At 36.7% G+C, this 18,207-nt stretch overlaps 3 protein-coding genes across 7 annotated transcripts in view; 2 read left to right on the top strand and 1 right to left on the bottom strand.

Moving 5' to 3' along the window:
* The window catches only part of LOC306845176 (divergent protein kinase domain 1A-like), a 30,257-nt gene extending 22,698 nt beyond the window's left edge, over positions 1-7,559 (top strand). The window contains exons 3-6 of one of the 2 annotated variants that reach the window (XM_079377822.1): positions 3,717-3,851; positions 4,145-4,252; positions 4,433-4,609; positions 6,145-7,559. In XM_079377822.1, the coding sequence (XP_079233948.1) occupies positions 3,717-3,851; positions 4,145-4,252; positions 4,433-4,609; positions 6,145-6,957 (1,233 nt within the window). In that variant the 3' untranslated portion in view covers positions 6,958-7,559. The remainder of the gene's footprint in view (positions 1-3,716; positions 3,852-4,144; positions 4,253-4,432; positions 4,610-6,144) is intronic. The other variant, XM_079377823.1, reaches the window with a different exon arrangement.
* A 531-nt stretch (positions 7,560-8,090) lies between these two features.
* Positions 8,091-13,977, bottom strand: LOC306845175 (large ribosomal subunit protein uL18-like). The gene is made up of 8 exons (XM_079377821.1): positions 13,709-13,977; positions 13,192-13,261; positions 12,995-13,110; positions 12,664-12,798; positions 10,040-10,242; positions 9,615-9,792; positions 8,815-8,903; positions 8,091-8,250 (listed from the first exon to the last, which is right to left on the bottom strand). The coding sequence occupies exons 1-8, from the start codon at positions 13,946-13,948 to the stop codon at positions 8,154-8,156; spliced, it is 1,128 nt and encodes a 375-aa protein (XP_079233947.1). The 5' UTR covers positions 13,949-13,977; the 3' UTR covers positions 8,091-8,153.
* A 1,408-nt stretch (positions 13,978-15,385) lies between these two features.
* LOC306844649 (ecotropic viral integration site 5 protein homolog) overlaps positions 15,386-18,207 on the top strand; it is a 50,137-nt gene continuing 47,315 nt past the window's right edge. For 2 of the 4 annotated variants that reach the window (XM_079376935.1, XM_079376932.1), the window contains exon 1: positions 15,386-15,560. In XM_079376935.1, the coding sequence (XP_079233061.1) occupies positions 15,558-15,560 (3 nt within the window). In that variant the 5' untranslated portion in view covers positions 15,386-15,557. Of the gene's footprint in view, positions 15,561-16,197; positions 16,465-18,207 lie in introns of those variants that run through there. The other 2 variants (XM_079376937.1, XM_079376933.1) reach the window with 1 other exon arrangement.

Below are 18,207 nucleotides of genomic sequence, written 5' to 3'. Positions count from 1 at the left end.
GAGGTTTGGTCCAACCAGTCAGGACTTGAAATCAATCTACTTTACATTATTGGCATTTCAGTTATTGGTTTAGATCAGCTCGGGGTAGAATATTGGTGTTTGTACATCTCCAGGCTCTGAAAATAACTGGATTTGCTTTATCAAAATTGAGTACAGATGAAATATTACTTAGGCTTGTACCATGAAATAGGAGGCTGATTAAAAGAGGCTTACTGTCAGTTAGAAATTTGGATGTTCTCTGAGATAAAAACATTTATCTCAGAGAACACTCTCACTGTCGAACTCATGTCTCATCATCATTAAGAGACAGAAGAGGCTCCATCAGGTCTGTTATTTGTCGGCTAAGTTCTTGCAGTATGCATAATTGGCAACTATTATTGATATGGTATGAGATCATTCACTCTAGAACAATTAAAGATCGCAGGGCAAATGGGAGCATGACAACAATATATTACCATCATCAACTGTGTGCCTGTATTATATACAATCGCACTCTGTAAAATTTATAAATAAATAAATGTAGTATGTATATATTATTTAATAGGTCTTTTACATGTGGGTAAAGTTTAAAATAGCAAATGAATTTAGAATGAATACACTATATTATAATATAAACAATTATTAAAGAAACATCTTAACAGAATTTATGACAAAAAATAAATATACGTAGAACAGAAAATATGCTTAGATAAAGCTGAAACTGACACAAACAGGGTGCTATTTTTTTATGTCAGTCAGCACAGTTATCAGCTAATGCAATTCTTGGCCATTTTGAAATTATGATTTATTGGTCCACTACAATTTTGCAATTCGGTTGTAATAAAAGTTGTACAATGGATTAAATCAAAAAGTACCTCACCAGTACGGTGATATATACAGGTTATAGGTTATAGAAGTAAGCAAACACGCCCCCCCCCCCCCCCCCCCCCCCATATTACTAACATTTTAATTAATCAATTGATACAATGCATTTACATGTTTTTACATTTTACTTATATTTTAAATAATACCTGCATGTAATTACATCTGTATATATATAATTAATTATATATATAATTACACTGTTGACCCATCCCTTACACCTTAACCCACCCTTAAAACTACCCATACCACCAAACCTGCTAACCTTACCTGTACCCCACCTAATTTTTCAACAAGCACCATGCTCTCATCTAATAGCAATATATTGCACATATTTTCCCCATTTAGCCACATATTTTTCCACCCTGTCATTAATGTTGAAATTTTTTCATATGATGCCATTTTTGCCAATTCCATACTCCACTCTTGAAAAGAGGGCTCACCCGGGTTCTTACAATTTCTCATTATTATTTGTTTTCCAACCATTATACTGGTCTGGATAAAGTCAGCTGCTCCACAGTTCGATGTAATTTGTGGATCATTTAAAACATGCCTCGGACAGAACTCCAAACTAGACCGGGTAATATTTTCAATGCAGTCATGAATCTTTAACCAATAGTTCTGAATCATGGGACATTCCCAAAGCAGATGAAAAAAGGTCCCTACCGAGCTGCAGCACTTCCAGCAGTCTGCATTATCCCTCAGCTTCAGCCTAAACAGCCGGGTCGGAGTCCAATAAAAGCGATTAAGAATCTTAAACTGGATTAATCTAAGTGCATAAGATATAGTAACTGTCTGTTGGAATAACATTGCATAAAAAATAGCAGCTTCATGTCCCAAACCCATTATTTTCGTAATCCGAGAGATAAGGTTTGACTGCTGAGGTTCTATTCCTTTCTCTATGACAATAACTAACATGTGATGCATTTGTAAATACTTCCAGAACATTGTACTTTTTTTAAATGTAAATACACAGTAGTTAAGGCCACATAAAATAAAGTGTGACCCCAAAGACTTTTAGTAATGTTGACCTCATTCACACTCAAGCACAGAATAAATAATTCATGAATTTATAAAAAAAAAAAAAAAAAGCTAAATGTACAGATCACCAGGAGAACTGTATATTCATACCTATACCATCATGTGACCCCACTCTACTTCATGATTTTACTGTGCAGGTTAGGCCTATCATGCACACAACCGTTAAACACTAGCTACATTAATACAGAGATGCATGGCTGCAATCGTTGTGATTAATAATTTAGCATTTCTTATAAATTTTGCAGCAGTATAGCTGTTTGCACTGAGCCGAGCAAAGTTCAGCAAACTGTTCCTCTGAGGTTTGGTTTGCACTGAGAAACAATGTGTGTTTTCCAGTTCCAACCAAATAAGAGTCAGATATTATCACCATATTTTACATCACCTCGTGGGTTTCATTACTCGGCTTCCCTTTGGGCATTGCACTTTCATACATTCATACTGATTTAAAATCCATGGTACTCCAATCATATTATTATGATACTATTTTTCAGTTCTGTTAGTGGAGGCATTGTTTTTTCATCTGTCATGTTACTACGTACTGCCGTCTTCTTCCTTAGTTGTTTGATTTTGCTCCTGTTGCCCTGGGTGAATGTGTTTGTATGAGGATCAACTTAAACTCTGTATACAGGTGGTAAAGCGCTCAGCAAACAGCTGCTATACACAAAGTGCCTCCTAAAACACAAAACAATAGACATAGGAGCTACTGCAGGCGATCAGGCTCAGCTACGAGGCCCATTCCTCCTCCTCATGCCGGAGGAGAAGTTCTGTCAGATCAGATTTTGTAGACAAGGAAATGTCAGACCACGGAGGGCTGCGATGGTGCTGAAATTAGCTGGCTGTGTGCTACCCCGCTCACTCAAACGTTTGCTTGTAGTTTCAGGCGAGCTTTGACTACAGCACCTCATTTGAAACCTCTTTCTAAGTCCCGACAGTAGATCTCTCTCAAAATGTGCAATTATTTTGAAGATGAAGCTGTAACATGCTTTCGACGGCTTTGCTTCTCATGTCCCAAGGAAGTTCTGCCCACAGGAAAAAAGAAAATTGACCATAAAAGACTCAAGCAAAATGGTCAGGATTTGGAAAATCCTTGGACCAATTTTCCTTTTGCATCATAAGTTTGTGATAAATTCTGACCTCGGTTGTTTTTAGAAATCAGAAGAAAATGATATTTCATAAAGAGCCCTCAGTGGTTGAAGTGAGGGGGCTATTTATAGTGGATCACACATCCTGTGTGGCTGTCAAGATGATAGTTTCCCGCTGTTCTGAGCTTTAAAAGGTCACACATAAGTAAAAGATGAAAGGATTTTCCTGGGTTTAGTACCTCATAGGTTAAATGAATGAAATGAATGATATTGTAATCAATGCATACATTTTAGTATTGCGCTAAAGTGTATAAAACTAGAAAGCTATGATTAATAAATGTTTTTCTTACAGAAACTGCACTGAACATGTGGAACTTAAACCTTGATTTTTGAAATGTCTTTTCACTGAGCTATGTTCCTTTCATCTGGTTTTTAGCAGTCCTGCCCCTTATCGCCACCATTTCAGAAGAACCTCGAACAAACTGTATCGGCTCATAATCAGCACACGTCAGCGTCTTCAAAACTGCCTAGTACTAAAATCGAACCTTCACTGCATAGTCTGTAACAGTCAAAGTGTTCAGCATCTATTATAAATAGTTTAATAATGGAAAAATGATTACTATATGAATATCAACAAAAGCCCTTTTTATGTTTATCAGTTAACATTTGGAGATATTTTGTAAAAGGAAAGCATTTTCTGCATGGTTACATTGTCTCTTTGTTTGTGCACAGGCCCGGTTCTCCTACCTACACATGAAGTACCTGTTTTTTTCCTGGTTGGCTGTTTTCGTGGGAAGCTGGGTGGTGTACGTGGAATACTCTTCATACACAGAGCTGTGCCGTGGACATGAGTGCAAGAACTCTATTGTGAGTTTTAAGCTTGATTTTAAGTAGTTTTGAACAAACGGCACAAAAAATTGGATGCTGTGTATATATATTTGATTTTTAAAGAGGAAAAAATGACTTGGTGCACCTCTACAGCTGTTGGATGCTTTTTGCAAACATTATTTACTAAAGGGGGCCATCTAGAGGAGAGTGATTACATAAGAGACACTGACTAAAAAAATGGATCAGGCAGTCTTTGGGGAGTACTGTGTCATGGAATAAAATGAATAATGCAGCATAGACTCTGACGTATGTGTTTCTTCATGTCTTCCCAGTGCGATAAATTCCAGAAGGGGGTGATCGATGGGTCAGCCTGCAACAGCTTGTGTGAGAAGGACACTCTTTATTTGGGAAAGTGTCTCTCTGCCAAACCCAGCAATCAGGTCAGACACAACAGATCTTAATATAACACTGTAATGCTTGTTTGATCTTTTAAAAGATGTTGTCTACTGAACCATGCTTCTGCTTGTCTGCACATACGTTTATTTGCATGCACAGTCTCTTGTCAGTAAGGTTGAGTAAAACTCATCCGCTCTCTCTTTCTTGCTACTTTCTTTGTTTAGGTATATTCCGGCAGTTGGGGGGATATGGACGGAATCATAAAGTGCCAGATGGAGGAGGACCCTCATTATGATTTGGGTGCAGAACTGGAGCCCCGAAAAGAATCCGCCTCCTTTAACAGGCCAACCAAAGGGACATCAATGGAGAAGTTCAAAGAGATGGTCTTCGGCCATCTAAAGGTCTCAAATCCCATGCTGTACTGAAATACAATATTGCATTAGCGTTATATGCTTTTAAAACCAAAATGTTCTCAGCCCAGCTCCTGGCAGGTTTTGTTCTAACTTTGTCTGTAATTTTAATAATCTATTAGGCTGCAGGAATGTTTAAACATTCTGTGGCATAATGCAAATCTTTGGGGATGTGATGATCATGCAAATGTATTCTATTAAATATAATTATTAAATCTTCTGCTTAATTATTTCAGTTTGGGCTACAGGGTTTTAGCATGGGAGATTTTAATTTTTGTCTAGTAAATATTTTTTGGCAACACTTTACAATAAGGTTCATTAGTTCATATTTGTCACGGTTTGGTTTCTGCCTAGTTTCCTGTTTGCCCTTATTTGGTTTTGTTCCGGTTTTCCTCATTAGTTCCTTGTTAATTCATTCATTATCATCGCCTGTGTTTAATTAATTATCTTGTTTCCTCGTTTGGTTGATCCCTTTATAAGTCCTCAGTTCTCTTTATGATCTTAAGTTTATCAATGGTCAAGTTTATCTCCTCGTCGTGCGCTATTTCCCACAACACCATATCTGTAACAATATTAGTTAACTACATTAGTTAACATGAACTAAGAATGAACAATACTTCTACAGCATTTATTAATCTGTGTTAATGTTAATTTCAGCATTTACTAATGCATTATTAAAACCACAAGTTTTGTTAACATTAGTTAATGCACTGTGAACTAACAGCAACAAAAAATGAACAACTGTATTTTTATTAATATTAACAAAGATTAATACATAGTGGAATAAATGTATTGTTCATGTTAATTAATACATTAACTAATGTTAACAAATGACACATTGTAAAGTGTTACCATATTTGATTGTGACATTAATATTATAAATAATAATAATATAAAATAAATATAACATTAGTAGTATTAAAGAAATTAGTGCTGTCGAAAGATTAATCGCAATTAATCACATCCAAAATAAAAGTTTTGTTTACATATTATATGTTTGTACTCTGTATATTTATTACGTATAAATAAATACACACACATGCATGTATATATTTAAGAAAACATTTATATTTATATATTAAATGTTTATATATGATATAAATTATATACATGTAAATATTTTCAAAATATATGCTGTGTGTATTTATATATACATAATAAATATACACAGTACACACATGCATATTATGTAAACAAAAACTTTTATTTTGGATGCGATTAATCGTTTGACAGCACTAAAATAAATAAAATATTTGACATTTGAATAATCTGAATATTTAAAAAATGTTGAAACCTCTGCACTAGTGTATATATGTGAGCTGACGACCTAAGGTCTGAAGCTGTTAAACTTCATTTGTTTACACTTTAACCCTTTTTAAATTGTAAATTTATGTAAAACATGCATTACTTATTCTCCATGAACTAGGCATGAAGAGATATTTTCATAGCCTGGAAGACCTTTCATATACAGAGACATCTCTTCAACTATTATTAACTCATTACAATGGCACTTTGTCCCCTTGCAGGCAAAAGTAGGAGACCAAGCCAACTTAGCAGATTTGGTGACCCTTGTGCTTGGAGTTGCAGACAGCAACAAGGATGGCCAGATCTCCCTGTCAGAAGCACATTCAGCTTGGGCTTTACTGCAGCTGAATGAATTCCTGCTGTCCATCGTGCTGAAGGAGCGAGAGCACACTCCCAGACTACTGGGCTTCTGTGGGGACCTGTATGTGATGGAGAAGGTGCCTTACGTACCACTCTATGGCGTCAGCCTTCCATGGATGGTAGAGCTGTGGATTCCAGCCAGCCTGCGACGGAGCATCGACCAGTGGGCCGCCCCATCCTGGCCTCGCAAGGCTAAGATAGCCATCGGTCTGTTTGAGCTCGTTGAGGACCTCTTCCACGGCACATTCGGAAGTTTCCTCATGTGCGACGTAAGTTCCGCTGGGTTTGGTTATACAGAGCGCCACGATATAAAGGTGGTAGACGCAAGGCGTATTGTTCCCGAAGCTGCTTTTCAGGAAGTGATGCGTGAAATGCGGTGCGAAGAGGACAGTGACTGTATGTATGGACGGGACTGCCTCACTTCCTGTGATCTCACTAAGCACCGCTGCATTACAGAGGTCACACAGCCCAATCTGGCAAAAGTATGTAGCACACTGAAGGACTATCTTCTGTATGGTGCACCATCAGACATTAAAGACGAACTGGAGAAACAGTTGTACGCCTGCATTGCTCTCAAAGGCGCCAGCGAACAGATGGAAATGGAACATTCCTTGATTCTCAACAACCTCAAAACTCTGCTTTGGAAGAAGATATCTCACACAAAGGACTCATAATGATATATAGAACTGATATATTGTTCTTATACACAACACAAGAGTAATAAACAAGAGACTGCTATCGGACCATCCATGATTTGCCTAATATAATTACGTGTTTTTATTTTTCGCCTGCATTTGCAGAGTAGCCTACTGTCAATATAGCCTTCGTGACACCTTGTTTTGTTACATTACCCAATCTTGACTCAATCCCAATTTATAAAAGCTTAGGCTGCAGAGATACTGCCTCTGCTAATGCATGTCCTCCACTGCCAAGAGAAAATGCCAAATTTTAATTCTTGTTCAGGAAACGGAGACAATCAAGCTGTCTAGGTTTTAAATCTGACTTTCATTTTAAAGGTTTATGCATATATTACTATTCGGTAGAGAAAAAAAAGTTCTGAACCTAATACAAAGTAAATACTGTAGATATTGTCTTTTAATAAGTTGCCTTGGCTTTAGTAGTGATAACATTTGTTTATACATGAAAATATACATAAATGTCATTTTGACAGGAATAATTTAGGAATGACTTGAAAACCCCTGCTCTAGTCTGCAGATGATATACAATCCAGATTTCAGAACACTTCAATCTTTTCCATAGAACTACAAAGGATCTGAAAATTATTTGCGTGAATTGTAATTTTCAGATTGAACGCCGTTACTCAATACAATAGGTTAGAACAATTATGCGGTCAATTTTTTCAGTCAAACTGCCACAAACAAAAGTAACTAATTATTCACGTTCTAAAGAGGCAAGACGTGTGCATAAAAGTTGAAATGCTACTTGTAATAGGCCATTTTCAGTTAATGTCATGCAAGTGCTTTAAGCCTTAGTTTTTACATTTAATTTTTGTTTTGAATGCATTGGTACGTGCACCCTTAAGTTAGGACTCAGGGCCCTTTACAACATTTAAAAGTATATTTTGAACTTCAAGTCTGACTGTTTTTGGTTTATTCACTTATTCAAAGAAGAATGTTGATTGAAGCAAAGAAAAGATTATGCCATTGTTTAATTCTGTAAATTCTAATGGTTTCCCTAAATCCTCACAGATGCTACGACAAAGAAACATGCATAAATCATCCTAAACGTTTGCAAATCATGCACAGCCTCCAACTCAATGTGACAAGCAATCAGACAGATACAAGAGTCTTTTTTGATATATTTATTACAACAAACGAATTCTGCACAAGGAGAAAAGCGAGATTGAGCTCTAGTCCTCCTCTGCAGCTTGAGCCCGAAGGAAGCTGGCCTTCTTCTGGGCAACACGGTCTTTTCTCTGAGCCAGTGTGAGCTTGGCACGGTTCCATCTAGAAAGAGAACCACTCAATTTCAGCAAACAAGTAGAAAGCAATTTCTCCCAGGACTTTTAACTATAGCACTACATTTTAAATGAAACAATCATTTAGTAGGTGAGACTACCAATGTTTTCCCTGACCAAACAAGCATTAGTCAAGTTTGATTTATTTAGTCCCAAACATAAACCATTAATGCTTTCTGCAGTCTAGCTGACATAGATGTTTTTGTTTTTAAGAACAGGCATACAAACAAACAAAAAAACCCCACAATATACAGTTTAAAACAAAACCTCCTCTAATGGGTCTTGACACTAAACGCCCAACAATTAACCAGCTGCTCTCAGACCCGTCTTGAAGTTTGCATCAACTGTGCAAATGAAGGACCAACTACAATTTGCTCAGTCTGAAAGGCATCATCATCAAGCAGCAGAATAGTTATTGTGGAAATCAAATGTCAGTTCTAAATGGTTGAAATGTCAAAACGAGCAAAAACAACATTCCTCCGCGTCTGTAATACAATCACTAACATCACCAGAGAGCACAAGACATGAAGAAACCAAAAGGACAGATAAATACCTCTTCTTCTTGACTTCCCGTTTGGGCTTCTTTTCGTGCACTGGGTTCTCCCGAATGGCTGCGTGTGCCTTTTTGTACATTTCTTCCATCTGAGCAAGAGATTAATATCATTACTAGTTGTAACAGTTATATAGTAGCCAGCTTTATTGTAATAGCCAATGTTATTGAAATATTTAACTGCCAAGTATTTTGAAATGGAAACTCATGAATCTTTGCAATTCTTAGAGATACTCCACCCAAAAAGCATGGTCTGCGAGAGAAAAATACCAATACTTTAAACTATAAGCCACTGATTTGAGTCAGCTGTCATACGAGTGTTCATGCTTGATGTAAACATCAGCACGTTGTTGATGAATTGTGAAACATGCATGAGAAGTGACATCCATCACTTCTTGCTTGAGTTTTAGAATGCGTTTATGCCACTTGTTAAGTACAAAAGTTGGCTAAAAGAGATGGTTTATAATTCAAACAAGCTTAAAGTAATAGCATTTTCCTCATTTCACTTCATACTAACGGTAATGCAGTCACTACGGTCTTGTTTGTTTGGCTTTTGAAGATTCCACAGTGAGGGTTCCATCTATTTGCATTACATGGACATGGTTTATTTTTCTAAAAATCTGTGTGTTCCATAGAAAAAAGCCATACACATCTAGGATGGCATGAGAATTCGCATTTTTAGGCCGAGTATGACTTCAAGTCTAAGATTCAACAGATTGTTCAACAATTTAAGTATCAAACATCTTTTAAAAGGGGGGTGGGGGTAAAAAGGAAAAAAAAAAAAAAAAAAGCACAGCACATACGGAATCAGGGGTAACGCCATTCTTGATGAAGCGAGAGAACTGTTTCTTGTAGGCGTCCTCATCCTCCTCCATCAAGTATCTCATGTATTCCGAGACATTCAGGCCCAGGATGTGCTTGCGGTGAACCTCTGCATTGAACTCCTTGCTCTCAGTGTCATAGCCAGGGAAACGCTTGGTGCTAAGTCAAAGATGAAAAACTCATATGCTGAATATACTAGATGCACATTTTGGTGCTTACAATGTAAACAAGTCTCAAAATCAGTCCCGTCTTGAAAATCACATCAATTGAGCAACTACAAGCTGCTCAGTTTCAAACGGTGTCATCATCAAGAAAACAGAATATGAAATGGAAAAACCCAGAACAAATTGCTCACACCCAATATTTTGAGCATATTCAGAAATAAACAGTAAGAGGGAAAACCTACCTGTGAGGAATGGAGAGACCTCCATCCACCGCTCCCTTCAGGGCACCGAACACCTTGTTGCCAGTGGTGGTTCTGGCCAGGCCTGCATCCAGGTAGCAGGTGAAAGCTCCTGGCTGCCCATCAATGCTCTCCACATTAAACTCATCCCCAGTGATCTCCACCTGGCCCTCGTACACCTTGTCAAGGCCAAATTTGTTCAGCAGCTGGAAGAGAGCACATAGTGGACCAGTTATAACCAGTCGTTTGTCTTCGTATCAATTATCCTGGATTAATTTAAGCCTTTCAGAACTGCTAAGGGACCCGTTTACTCCTGGTATTAACAGTTACGGATGATTGGATTGTAAGAGGACAGCACTGAATACAAGTGTAAATGAGCTACAAAACATTTTGTGATCACTCAAGCTACATTTGGAGGTAGTTAAAACCATGTGACCAAATTCTATTTGTATATCAAAGCTGATGAGTCCTTACAGTTCTGCACAACATCAAAGGACTATCTACTTATCTAGCACACAATCATGGTGCCAGTGCAAAGTTTTCAAACTTTGCCTGATGAAAAAAAATAATTTTTAACAAGTCAACATGAATACTTGCAAAAGACCTCACTTTAAGCATGTATGACAACATGCAGTGAGAAAGAACAAATGATGCACACACACACAAGTTCAGGTTGCACCACACTTAAGAGCATCTCGGTTGAAATTCCATATCTGTAATATACTGATGTGGCAAATGAGATGCATAGTTAGGAAGTCTGCCCCTTGAAGAAATGCTCGTCACCAGCGGTCATGGGAAGATGCCTTCTTGGGAAATTGTATGAAAACACATCTGGATAACTCTTATATTACTGGTAGCCATTAAATTATAATTAAATACATTTGCTGCATCTCAGTTCACATATCTCCATGCCTGTTAATCATCTTATCAAAATGTCCTCATAAACAGTTACACACACTCCACAGCTCAGTTTACGCTATCCAACAAATCTTCCAACTGTATTAGAGTGACTAGTATGTTAATTTGTCGGTCTTTGTTGCAATGAACTTGCCTCACAAAGGCCCAGCATATCTTTAAGCGTTTACAATATTGTTGCAGATTAACTTTTTTCTGCAGGTTAGATTACATTGATCATTCAAACCCCTTTATCAAAACCTTTCTACTTAACATTTTATTTATATTAAGAATAAAATATTCCTGAACCGAATCCTTCCAAAGCACATTGTGTTGTGCATATCCATGCACATCTTAGCCATTATAGTGTGCATGGATATGCACTTCGAATTTCCTCCAAAAATATTAGACTATTCGGTATCTATGCATTTCAACATACTATGATTTGGGACACACTTATTCTATTTAGGATGGATAGCATGCAAACTGGGACACACCAACTGTGGCATTAAAGGGACAGTTCACCCAAAAATTAAAATTGTGTCAATTACTCACCCTAACGTTGTTCCAAAACCTAAGACCTTTGTTTATCTGTGAAACATGAGAGCACCAGGACGCATGCATGTGGTGCTGCTGACATAGTACATGCATGTGCTGTGCCTTGTTTACAAGCAGAGGAATGCACATGTATGCGTCGTGGTACTCTCATGAATGTCAGAGGAGAAGAGTAGTTGAATAAAGTCACTTCTGTTTTCTTTGCGCACAAAAAGAACTCACAGCTTCGTAAAATTACAGATGAACAACGTGGACTATTTTACCGATGTCCTTACTATGTTTCTGAGCCTGGGAACATTGCTGCATTGTTGTCTATGCAGGGTAAGAAAATTCTCGGATTGCATCAAAAATATCTTAATGTGCGTTCTGAAGACGAACCAATGTCTTTGGAGGTTTGGAATGACATGGGGGGGGGGTCGAGTAATGACACAATTTTCATTTTTGGGTGAATTATTTCTTTAAATTCAACAATTTATTGCTACACAAGAGTTGGCAGCTCACATTTAGTCTGCAAAAACAATGTAGAAAGCAAGACGTTTCATTTCCAAATAGTTTCTTTATGTCTTGCCTTTTCATGGATAAAATCTGATTAAGATATAGTAGATTTAAAGAAAGTCATTACTAAATCTGGTCACAAGATTAATTCCATTAAAAAGTTTGATAATCTGGTATGGCACACATTACTTTGGGCAGTCGTGGCCTAATGGATACAGAGTCGGACTTGTAACCAGAAGGTCGTGGGTTCGAGTCTCAGGTCCGGTAGGGATTGTAGGTGGGGGGGTGAATAACCAGCGCTCTCCGGTTACCCTCAATACCACGACTGAGGTGAGACCGTTAAGCAAGGCACTGAACCCCCAACTGCTCCAGGTGTATGTTCACTACTGTGTGTGTGCACTTGGATGGGTTAAATGCAGAAAAAATTCCGAGTATGGGTCACCATACTTGACCACACACCCTTCCCTTTCCATTTGTGCAGAAGATGCACACAAGACTAATTCATTCTCCTGCATGTGAAATGTCTCAGTGTCATATTTCTTTATTTCTGTAAACACGACAAATGTCTAGAGAATAGAGGTTAATTTCTTTAATGCAACCACTCTTCAAGTGCAAGGTAAAGTTTCATAAACTCCTTTCAGGGGGGAGACTGTCAAATAATAAGGGGCGGAAGTGAGACTCACCCTGCGGGCCAGCAGCAGCCCAGTGCAGTAGGCTGCTGCGTAATTTGTCAAACCCACACTGATGCCGTACTTGGGCAGCTCATGGGAGTAGGCCGCACACACAATCATGTCACCCTCGATCTTGGCGTAGGCAATCTGAAAATCCAAAACACCTTAAATCACCTTTGACTGTCAGCAAATCAAAATCTTCAGAGATATTCAACTCACAAAGACAAGCGAGTCACCTGTTATGAGGCACAATAATGAGAACATGCATGTCATATTTTAGGACGTCCTGCTGCATGAGCACTTTATAACTGGTCATGGGACAAATGAACAGCTTTGCACTCACCTGGCAGATGATGTCCCTGTTGGAGAAGCGGACAATCATCCTGTACTTGGGTGTGTTGTACTTATTCTTGTCTTGGATTACCAGGCGCTTTCGGGCAAAGTAATCAGTTTTTCCCTCTTAAAAAAAAAAAAACAATGAAAACCAAGCCTGTCTGTGTGACTTCATATAATGGTTAATGTTTAAATTTCTGGATTCACCTCTCCTTCTCCTGAACTTCACCTGGTACCTCTTGAAGTAAGCCTTGTTCTTCACTACTTTAACGAATCCCTATAAAAGACACCGTTTTAAAAAGACATTCACTTCAGAGTTTCAACCTGCAGAAGCAAATCAAATGCACATTTTTGCTACAATGAAAACGGACGTGTTATAACTATAAAGGGCTTAAAGCCCTCCATTAAGTGTTGAAGCCGTAGCATGCTAGCATTAATTATCATGTAAAAGCTCGATCAGGTGTTTAATACAATATTTTTTGAGAGCGTGTCATGTTCCGAAAACCCTCATCAATGTTGCAAATTCACCACAGGGTGCAAGTCTCTGAAACTCATGTGGGAAGGGCTTGAAATCAGCCATAAGGCCACGTTTGAACTATGTCTATCGGAGAAAATCTTAAGTCATCCTTTTATTATCTGCCATCATTCCATAACGTAAAGGCACCAAACAGATCATTAATCTTTAGGGAACATAAAAATAAAAGTATTGCGGCGCTGTACTGACCATTTTGTAGACTTTGCAGTCTCCTAAGCCGGAGCCTGGAGTCAAACTAGGGAGTTTTGACTCCGCTGCACGGGAAAAAGAAAGAATGATGTGCGCATGCGTGGTAAATACCGTCGACAGCGATGCAAAACAACACTGTGTGGAGGAAAGCACAGCGACATCTGCTCTTTTGGATGTATGACGGCAAACATGAGCGAAATTTAGTTTGCATGCATGAGCAATCATTATCAAAAAAGACATCTGTACAGCTCATATCGCTTTGTTCCAAGAAAGACTGGCGTTATGTTTAGCTGTCTACTTTATTGCCTGCTATCTATGCTGTAAGTTACTGTTCTGTTGCCTATTTTTACTAGGCTACTTTTCAAATGTCTATTATAAAGAAAGCGTCAAATAAAAATAAAACATTTAAATGTTTTTTCTTCTTTTTAAACATCTGTTGTTGGTATGGAAGATGTCAATGTCATTTTGTAGCCCAGTATATTTATTTGTTTGTTCATTTTATTTGTCTTGATGCTTATTTTGTAAATTCGGGATGTTGCTCTTAGTTTTTTTCTTTTTCTGATTCTTTGCCAATTTATTTGAATATTTGTTTGTATTTTATTTAGAATGCTATAGCTGCATAATTGGAGGTGATTATTATTACATTATCCATAGCCTATTATTAATGTCTGTTTGTAATATATGTTCATAAATTTGTTTGTACTTTACATGTGTTTTAATGTTGATAAATCAAAATAATTTTGTAATGATTAGTTAATAATTAATATTTATTTACTAGTCACCTTTATTTATATAGCGCTTTTAGCAATACAGATGATGTCAAAGCACTTAACAGTATCAAATTGGAGGATAGTGTGTCAGTAATGTATAAGAATAAGATTAAACACTCAATTTTCAGTTAAAGGCATTTAATTATTGAATTCAGAGATGTCATTGTCTAGCTCAGTTTAGTTTAAATAGTATCTGTAGGCAAGGAACCAAAACTCCCTCTGTGACAAAATGGAGAAAAAAACCTTGGGAGAAACCAGGCTCAGTAGGGGAAGCAGTTCTCCTCTGGCCAGGATATTATTGTTTATTTAGTGTTTTAATTATATGTATAAATGTATTATATTTCTATTTTTATATTGTTGCAATTTCTAACAATAATAGTATTATGTAGTTAGGTATTATATTATATTATATTTTATTATAATACTTATATTTATTGTACTACTGTGTGAACATTGGACAGCAATCAAGCTGTAATGTTTTTCCCCTTAATTTTGTAATTATGGAAAAGTGTGGATAATTTAACTGTATTGTTATTTATTTAAAATGATTTAGAATTATTAAAAATATTATTTAAATATAATTATTTCTACCACAGGATGCTACACAATTTGAGATGTGGTGGAAGTGACATTATGTTGGAACTACATAAACAATGGTCATTGCCTATGAGATCTTGAGCAATTATTTTGTATAATCTCAACAGAGTTCTCTTTAATATGTTTACTTTTTTAGAAATGTTGAAAAAAATGCGTTTGACAGCTTCACTGTTAGACACACTTTCAAAAGAGAACACATTAACCTCATTACATGGAGAAAATAATTCTCTTTTTTTGTGAGTCTTAAAATAGGTTCTACGTAAAGCAATTCTAATAGGCTGGATTGCTGCGTCTGTGATGCATTGTTGGAGAGAGAAAGGTGTGTCCTACATCAGAAAGAAATGAGACTAACGTCAGCACAACCAAGCAAAACCAGAAAAGTTAGTTACTGTACGACGTCTTCTGCCATTAGTGTACCCAAACGGACTATGTATTCACTAACTTTCAAGAAATCTACATTTTGCAGATGACCTAGCCATCTAATGGTGAGTTTAATCAATTACCAGGCCTATTCTTTTCACAAGGGCCTTTTTTTTAGAGAATATGACACAGCAAGGACAATCTCAATGCAGCAAGTAAATAAAAACAGTGGAGGAAAATTATTGTAGTGATGAAATACACTGGAGTATTATATATATATAAAAAAACCTAACGTGAAATATTGACTTGAAGTTGAAACTTGCTTTTGATACAAAGAAATGAGGTAGAACTGCATTTTAATCACTGTTGTTAGTATTCAAGTATTCTAGTGTTCAGGTTATTGGATCAATCTTGCTTATGGACGTGTATTGTGAAGAACAAATAGATAGGCTAATTGTTATGTCAATGATTCTAAAATATCTACATTTTGTTTATTATGTTTTCCCATATTGACTGCTTGCCCTCTGTTTATATATTATAGCTGTAAATTTTGTCACTGAAGATGCACAGTGAGCAAAACAAGGTGGACCCTGATTTTTTAAAAACTAGTTTTATTATATTATACGTTTTTAAATGTGTTGTTTTATATTCATTTTGTCGGCAAGTAGACAAGAGCATGTGTGTTTACATGTTCTGCTTACAGTAGAGGGTAGTAGAGAGCTGATAAACTGTGCAGGCAGCGCATTTGTGCGCATGCGCAGTTCTTCTGTCCAGCGCAGCCGCAGCGCAAAGACCGTCGTCTGGCATGAGTGACTGCTGGAGGAGCTGCGGCAACTGCCTTGCTGTCTGCGCACACAGGCTTTATACACTCAGCCTCTCTATGGACTGGACTGTTGAAATCCTGCCCCGGTGTGAAAACTGACCGCTAACGTCGGGCTTGAACCCTGTGTGCAAGGTTATGCAACTTTACCTCGCTCCATGGAAAGTTAATATTTAGCTAAAACCCCTGGAATTGAAAAAGACTTCAAGGTAAACAGTTTGAGACCGTTTTAATCTAACGTTAGTGTGTGTGTATGTGTGTGCAGGAGAGAGGTGAATGCCGACCAGCGTCCGTTGTTTGTTGTGGTTGTTTATATAGTTGTCCATTTAGTAATTCAGGCACAGTTTATCACAGTTTATCTGCTTGTCAGCTACTAAAACACCGTTTAAATACTAAAATATGGATTAAGAGTTGTCAGTTTTGAGACTCTTAAAACAATCCCAGTATTACAAGTTGAGGTCTAGACTATCAGTTAGCCACCACTGCTAACTCCTTTAGCCAGACATCTGAGCAAGACACAGCTAACACTAGTCCGCACATATGCGAAACATATTAGCACTATATATAAATCTTAATGTAAAAATTATAAATTGATAACGTATGGCAAATGTAACTTTTGTAAAAAAAAAAAAAAAAAAAAAAAAAAAAAAAAAAAATATATATATATATATATATATATTTTTTTTTTTTTTTTTTTTTTTTTTTACAAAAGTTACATTTGCCATACGTTATCAATTTATAATTTTTACATTAAGATTTACACCAACTCATGCAAACGTGTATTGAACGACTGATGTTATGAGCTGCCCGATGGGTTGTTTGCCAACAGACATTTAAAAATCACTGGATTTGTTATTTTTAACGTTATTATTTAGAGTTTTGAATAACAGGTCCATATTTGTGGGCATATACGACCCAGGTAACGGATCACAGTGCCACGTTAAGATGTCTAGTCTAGGGTGGGGTGAGACTCAGCATGCATTGATCAGGGGAAACTAGAGGAGTGCCACGATAAACAGCAACAGAGATATTCATTCATTATGGTTTTATACTTTTGCACAAAGCATGCCTCAAGAATTATGGCAGTATTTCTATTGCATGCACCCACTTTAATATGGTGCCTTAATTGCTTGGATCTTACAGTACTTAGTGCTTAAATGGTTTTGGAGATGTTAAGTAGGTTACCAGTGAGTTCTAGTACAAAACATAATACCTATACTTGACATGGTTGTGACAAAAAAAGTTATTTAATTATAAATATAAAAAAATTAATAATTGGTGAAATATGAAAAAAGTAATTAAGAATGAGGAATGATTGATTTTACCGGATTGAAAAAAAAAATCAGTAATTTATTTCAGAATCTTCATAAAATACAGAGATTATACATTTGTATTAAGTACATACTAGTCACCTCAGTGCAAATGTTTGAGGAAAAGCTGTTTTAAAACTGATGTCTGGTACATATGTTTTAAACAATATAATAATAATAAACACATTTTTGATTTTTAGACATTTAGGATAGGATATGTGCACTTTTTTATAATCGGTTGTGCTATAGAACAGGGTAGCACCATATTTAAATTTTGATATAAATGAAAATGAGGCTATGAGGGATAGGAGTACAGTACATTCAATAGTTTGTACTGTTGTTTAACAGCATACCGATTGTTCAGCTGATGAAACATCTTTCAGAAAATAACATTCAGTAGACAGAAACTCTATAAAACAGTTCTGAAACTTGTGAGTTGGTGAAAATTATGTGGAGGATACAGTGTGCACCATTGTAAAAACTGTATCTATCCCTCACAGCCTTGTTTTTTATCCACAGTACATTTAATACGATCACTAACCTGAATAATGTTTAATAATTGTCACTATTAAAGGTCCATTTAGACTAAATATTAGATGTTACAATTTGTCAATGAAATGTAAACATAAGGGCCATGCAGAG

Source organism: Barbus barbus (assembly GCF_936440315.1).
Source record: "Barbus barbus genome assembly, chromosome: 25".
NCBI lineage: Eukaryota > Metazoa > Chordata > Actinopteri > Cypriniformes > Cyprinidae > Barbus > Barbus barbus.
This window is presented reverse-complemented; position numbering and strand designations above follow the sequence as displayed.

Excerpts from the sequence above, each read along its gene's own strand:
- LOC306845175 (XM_079377821.1), bottom strand. The coding sequence starts at position 13,948 with ATGTCTTTTTTGATAATGATTGCTCATGCATGCAAACTAAATTTCGCT. Across the intron at positions 10,243-12,663 it reads GGCTGCTGCTGGCCCGCAGG|CTGCTGAACAAATTTGGCCT; the intron begins GTGAGTCTCACT and ends GCTCTCTTCCAG. Across the intron at positions 8,904-9,614 it reads ATGGCGTTACCCCTGATTCC|ATGGAAGAAATGTACAAAAA; the intron begins GTATGTGCTGTG and ends TCTCTTGCTCAG.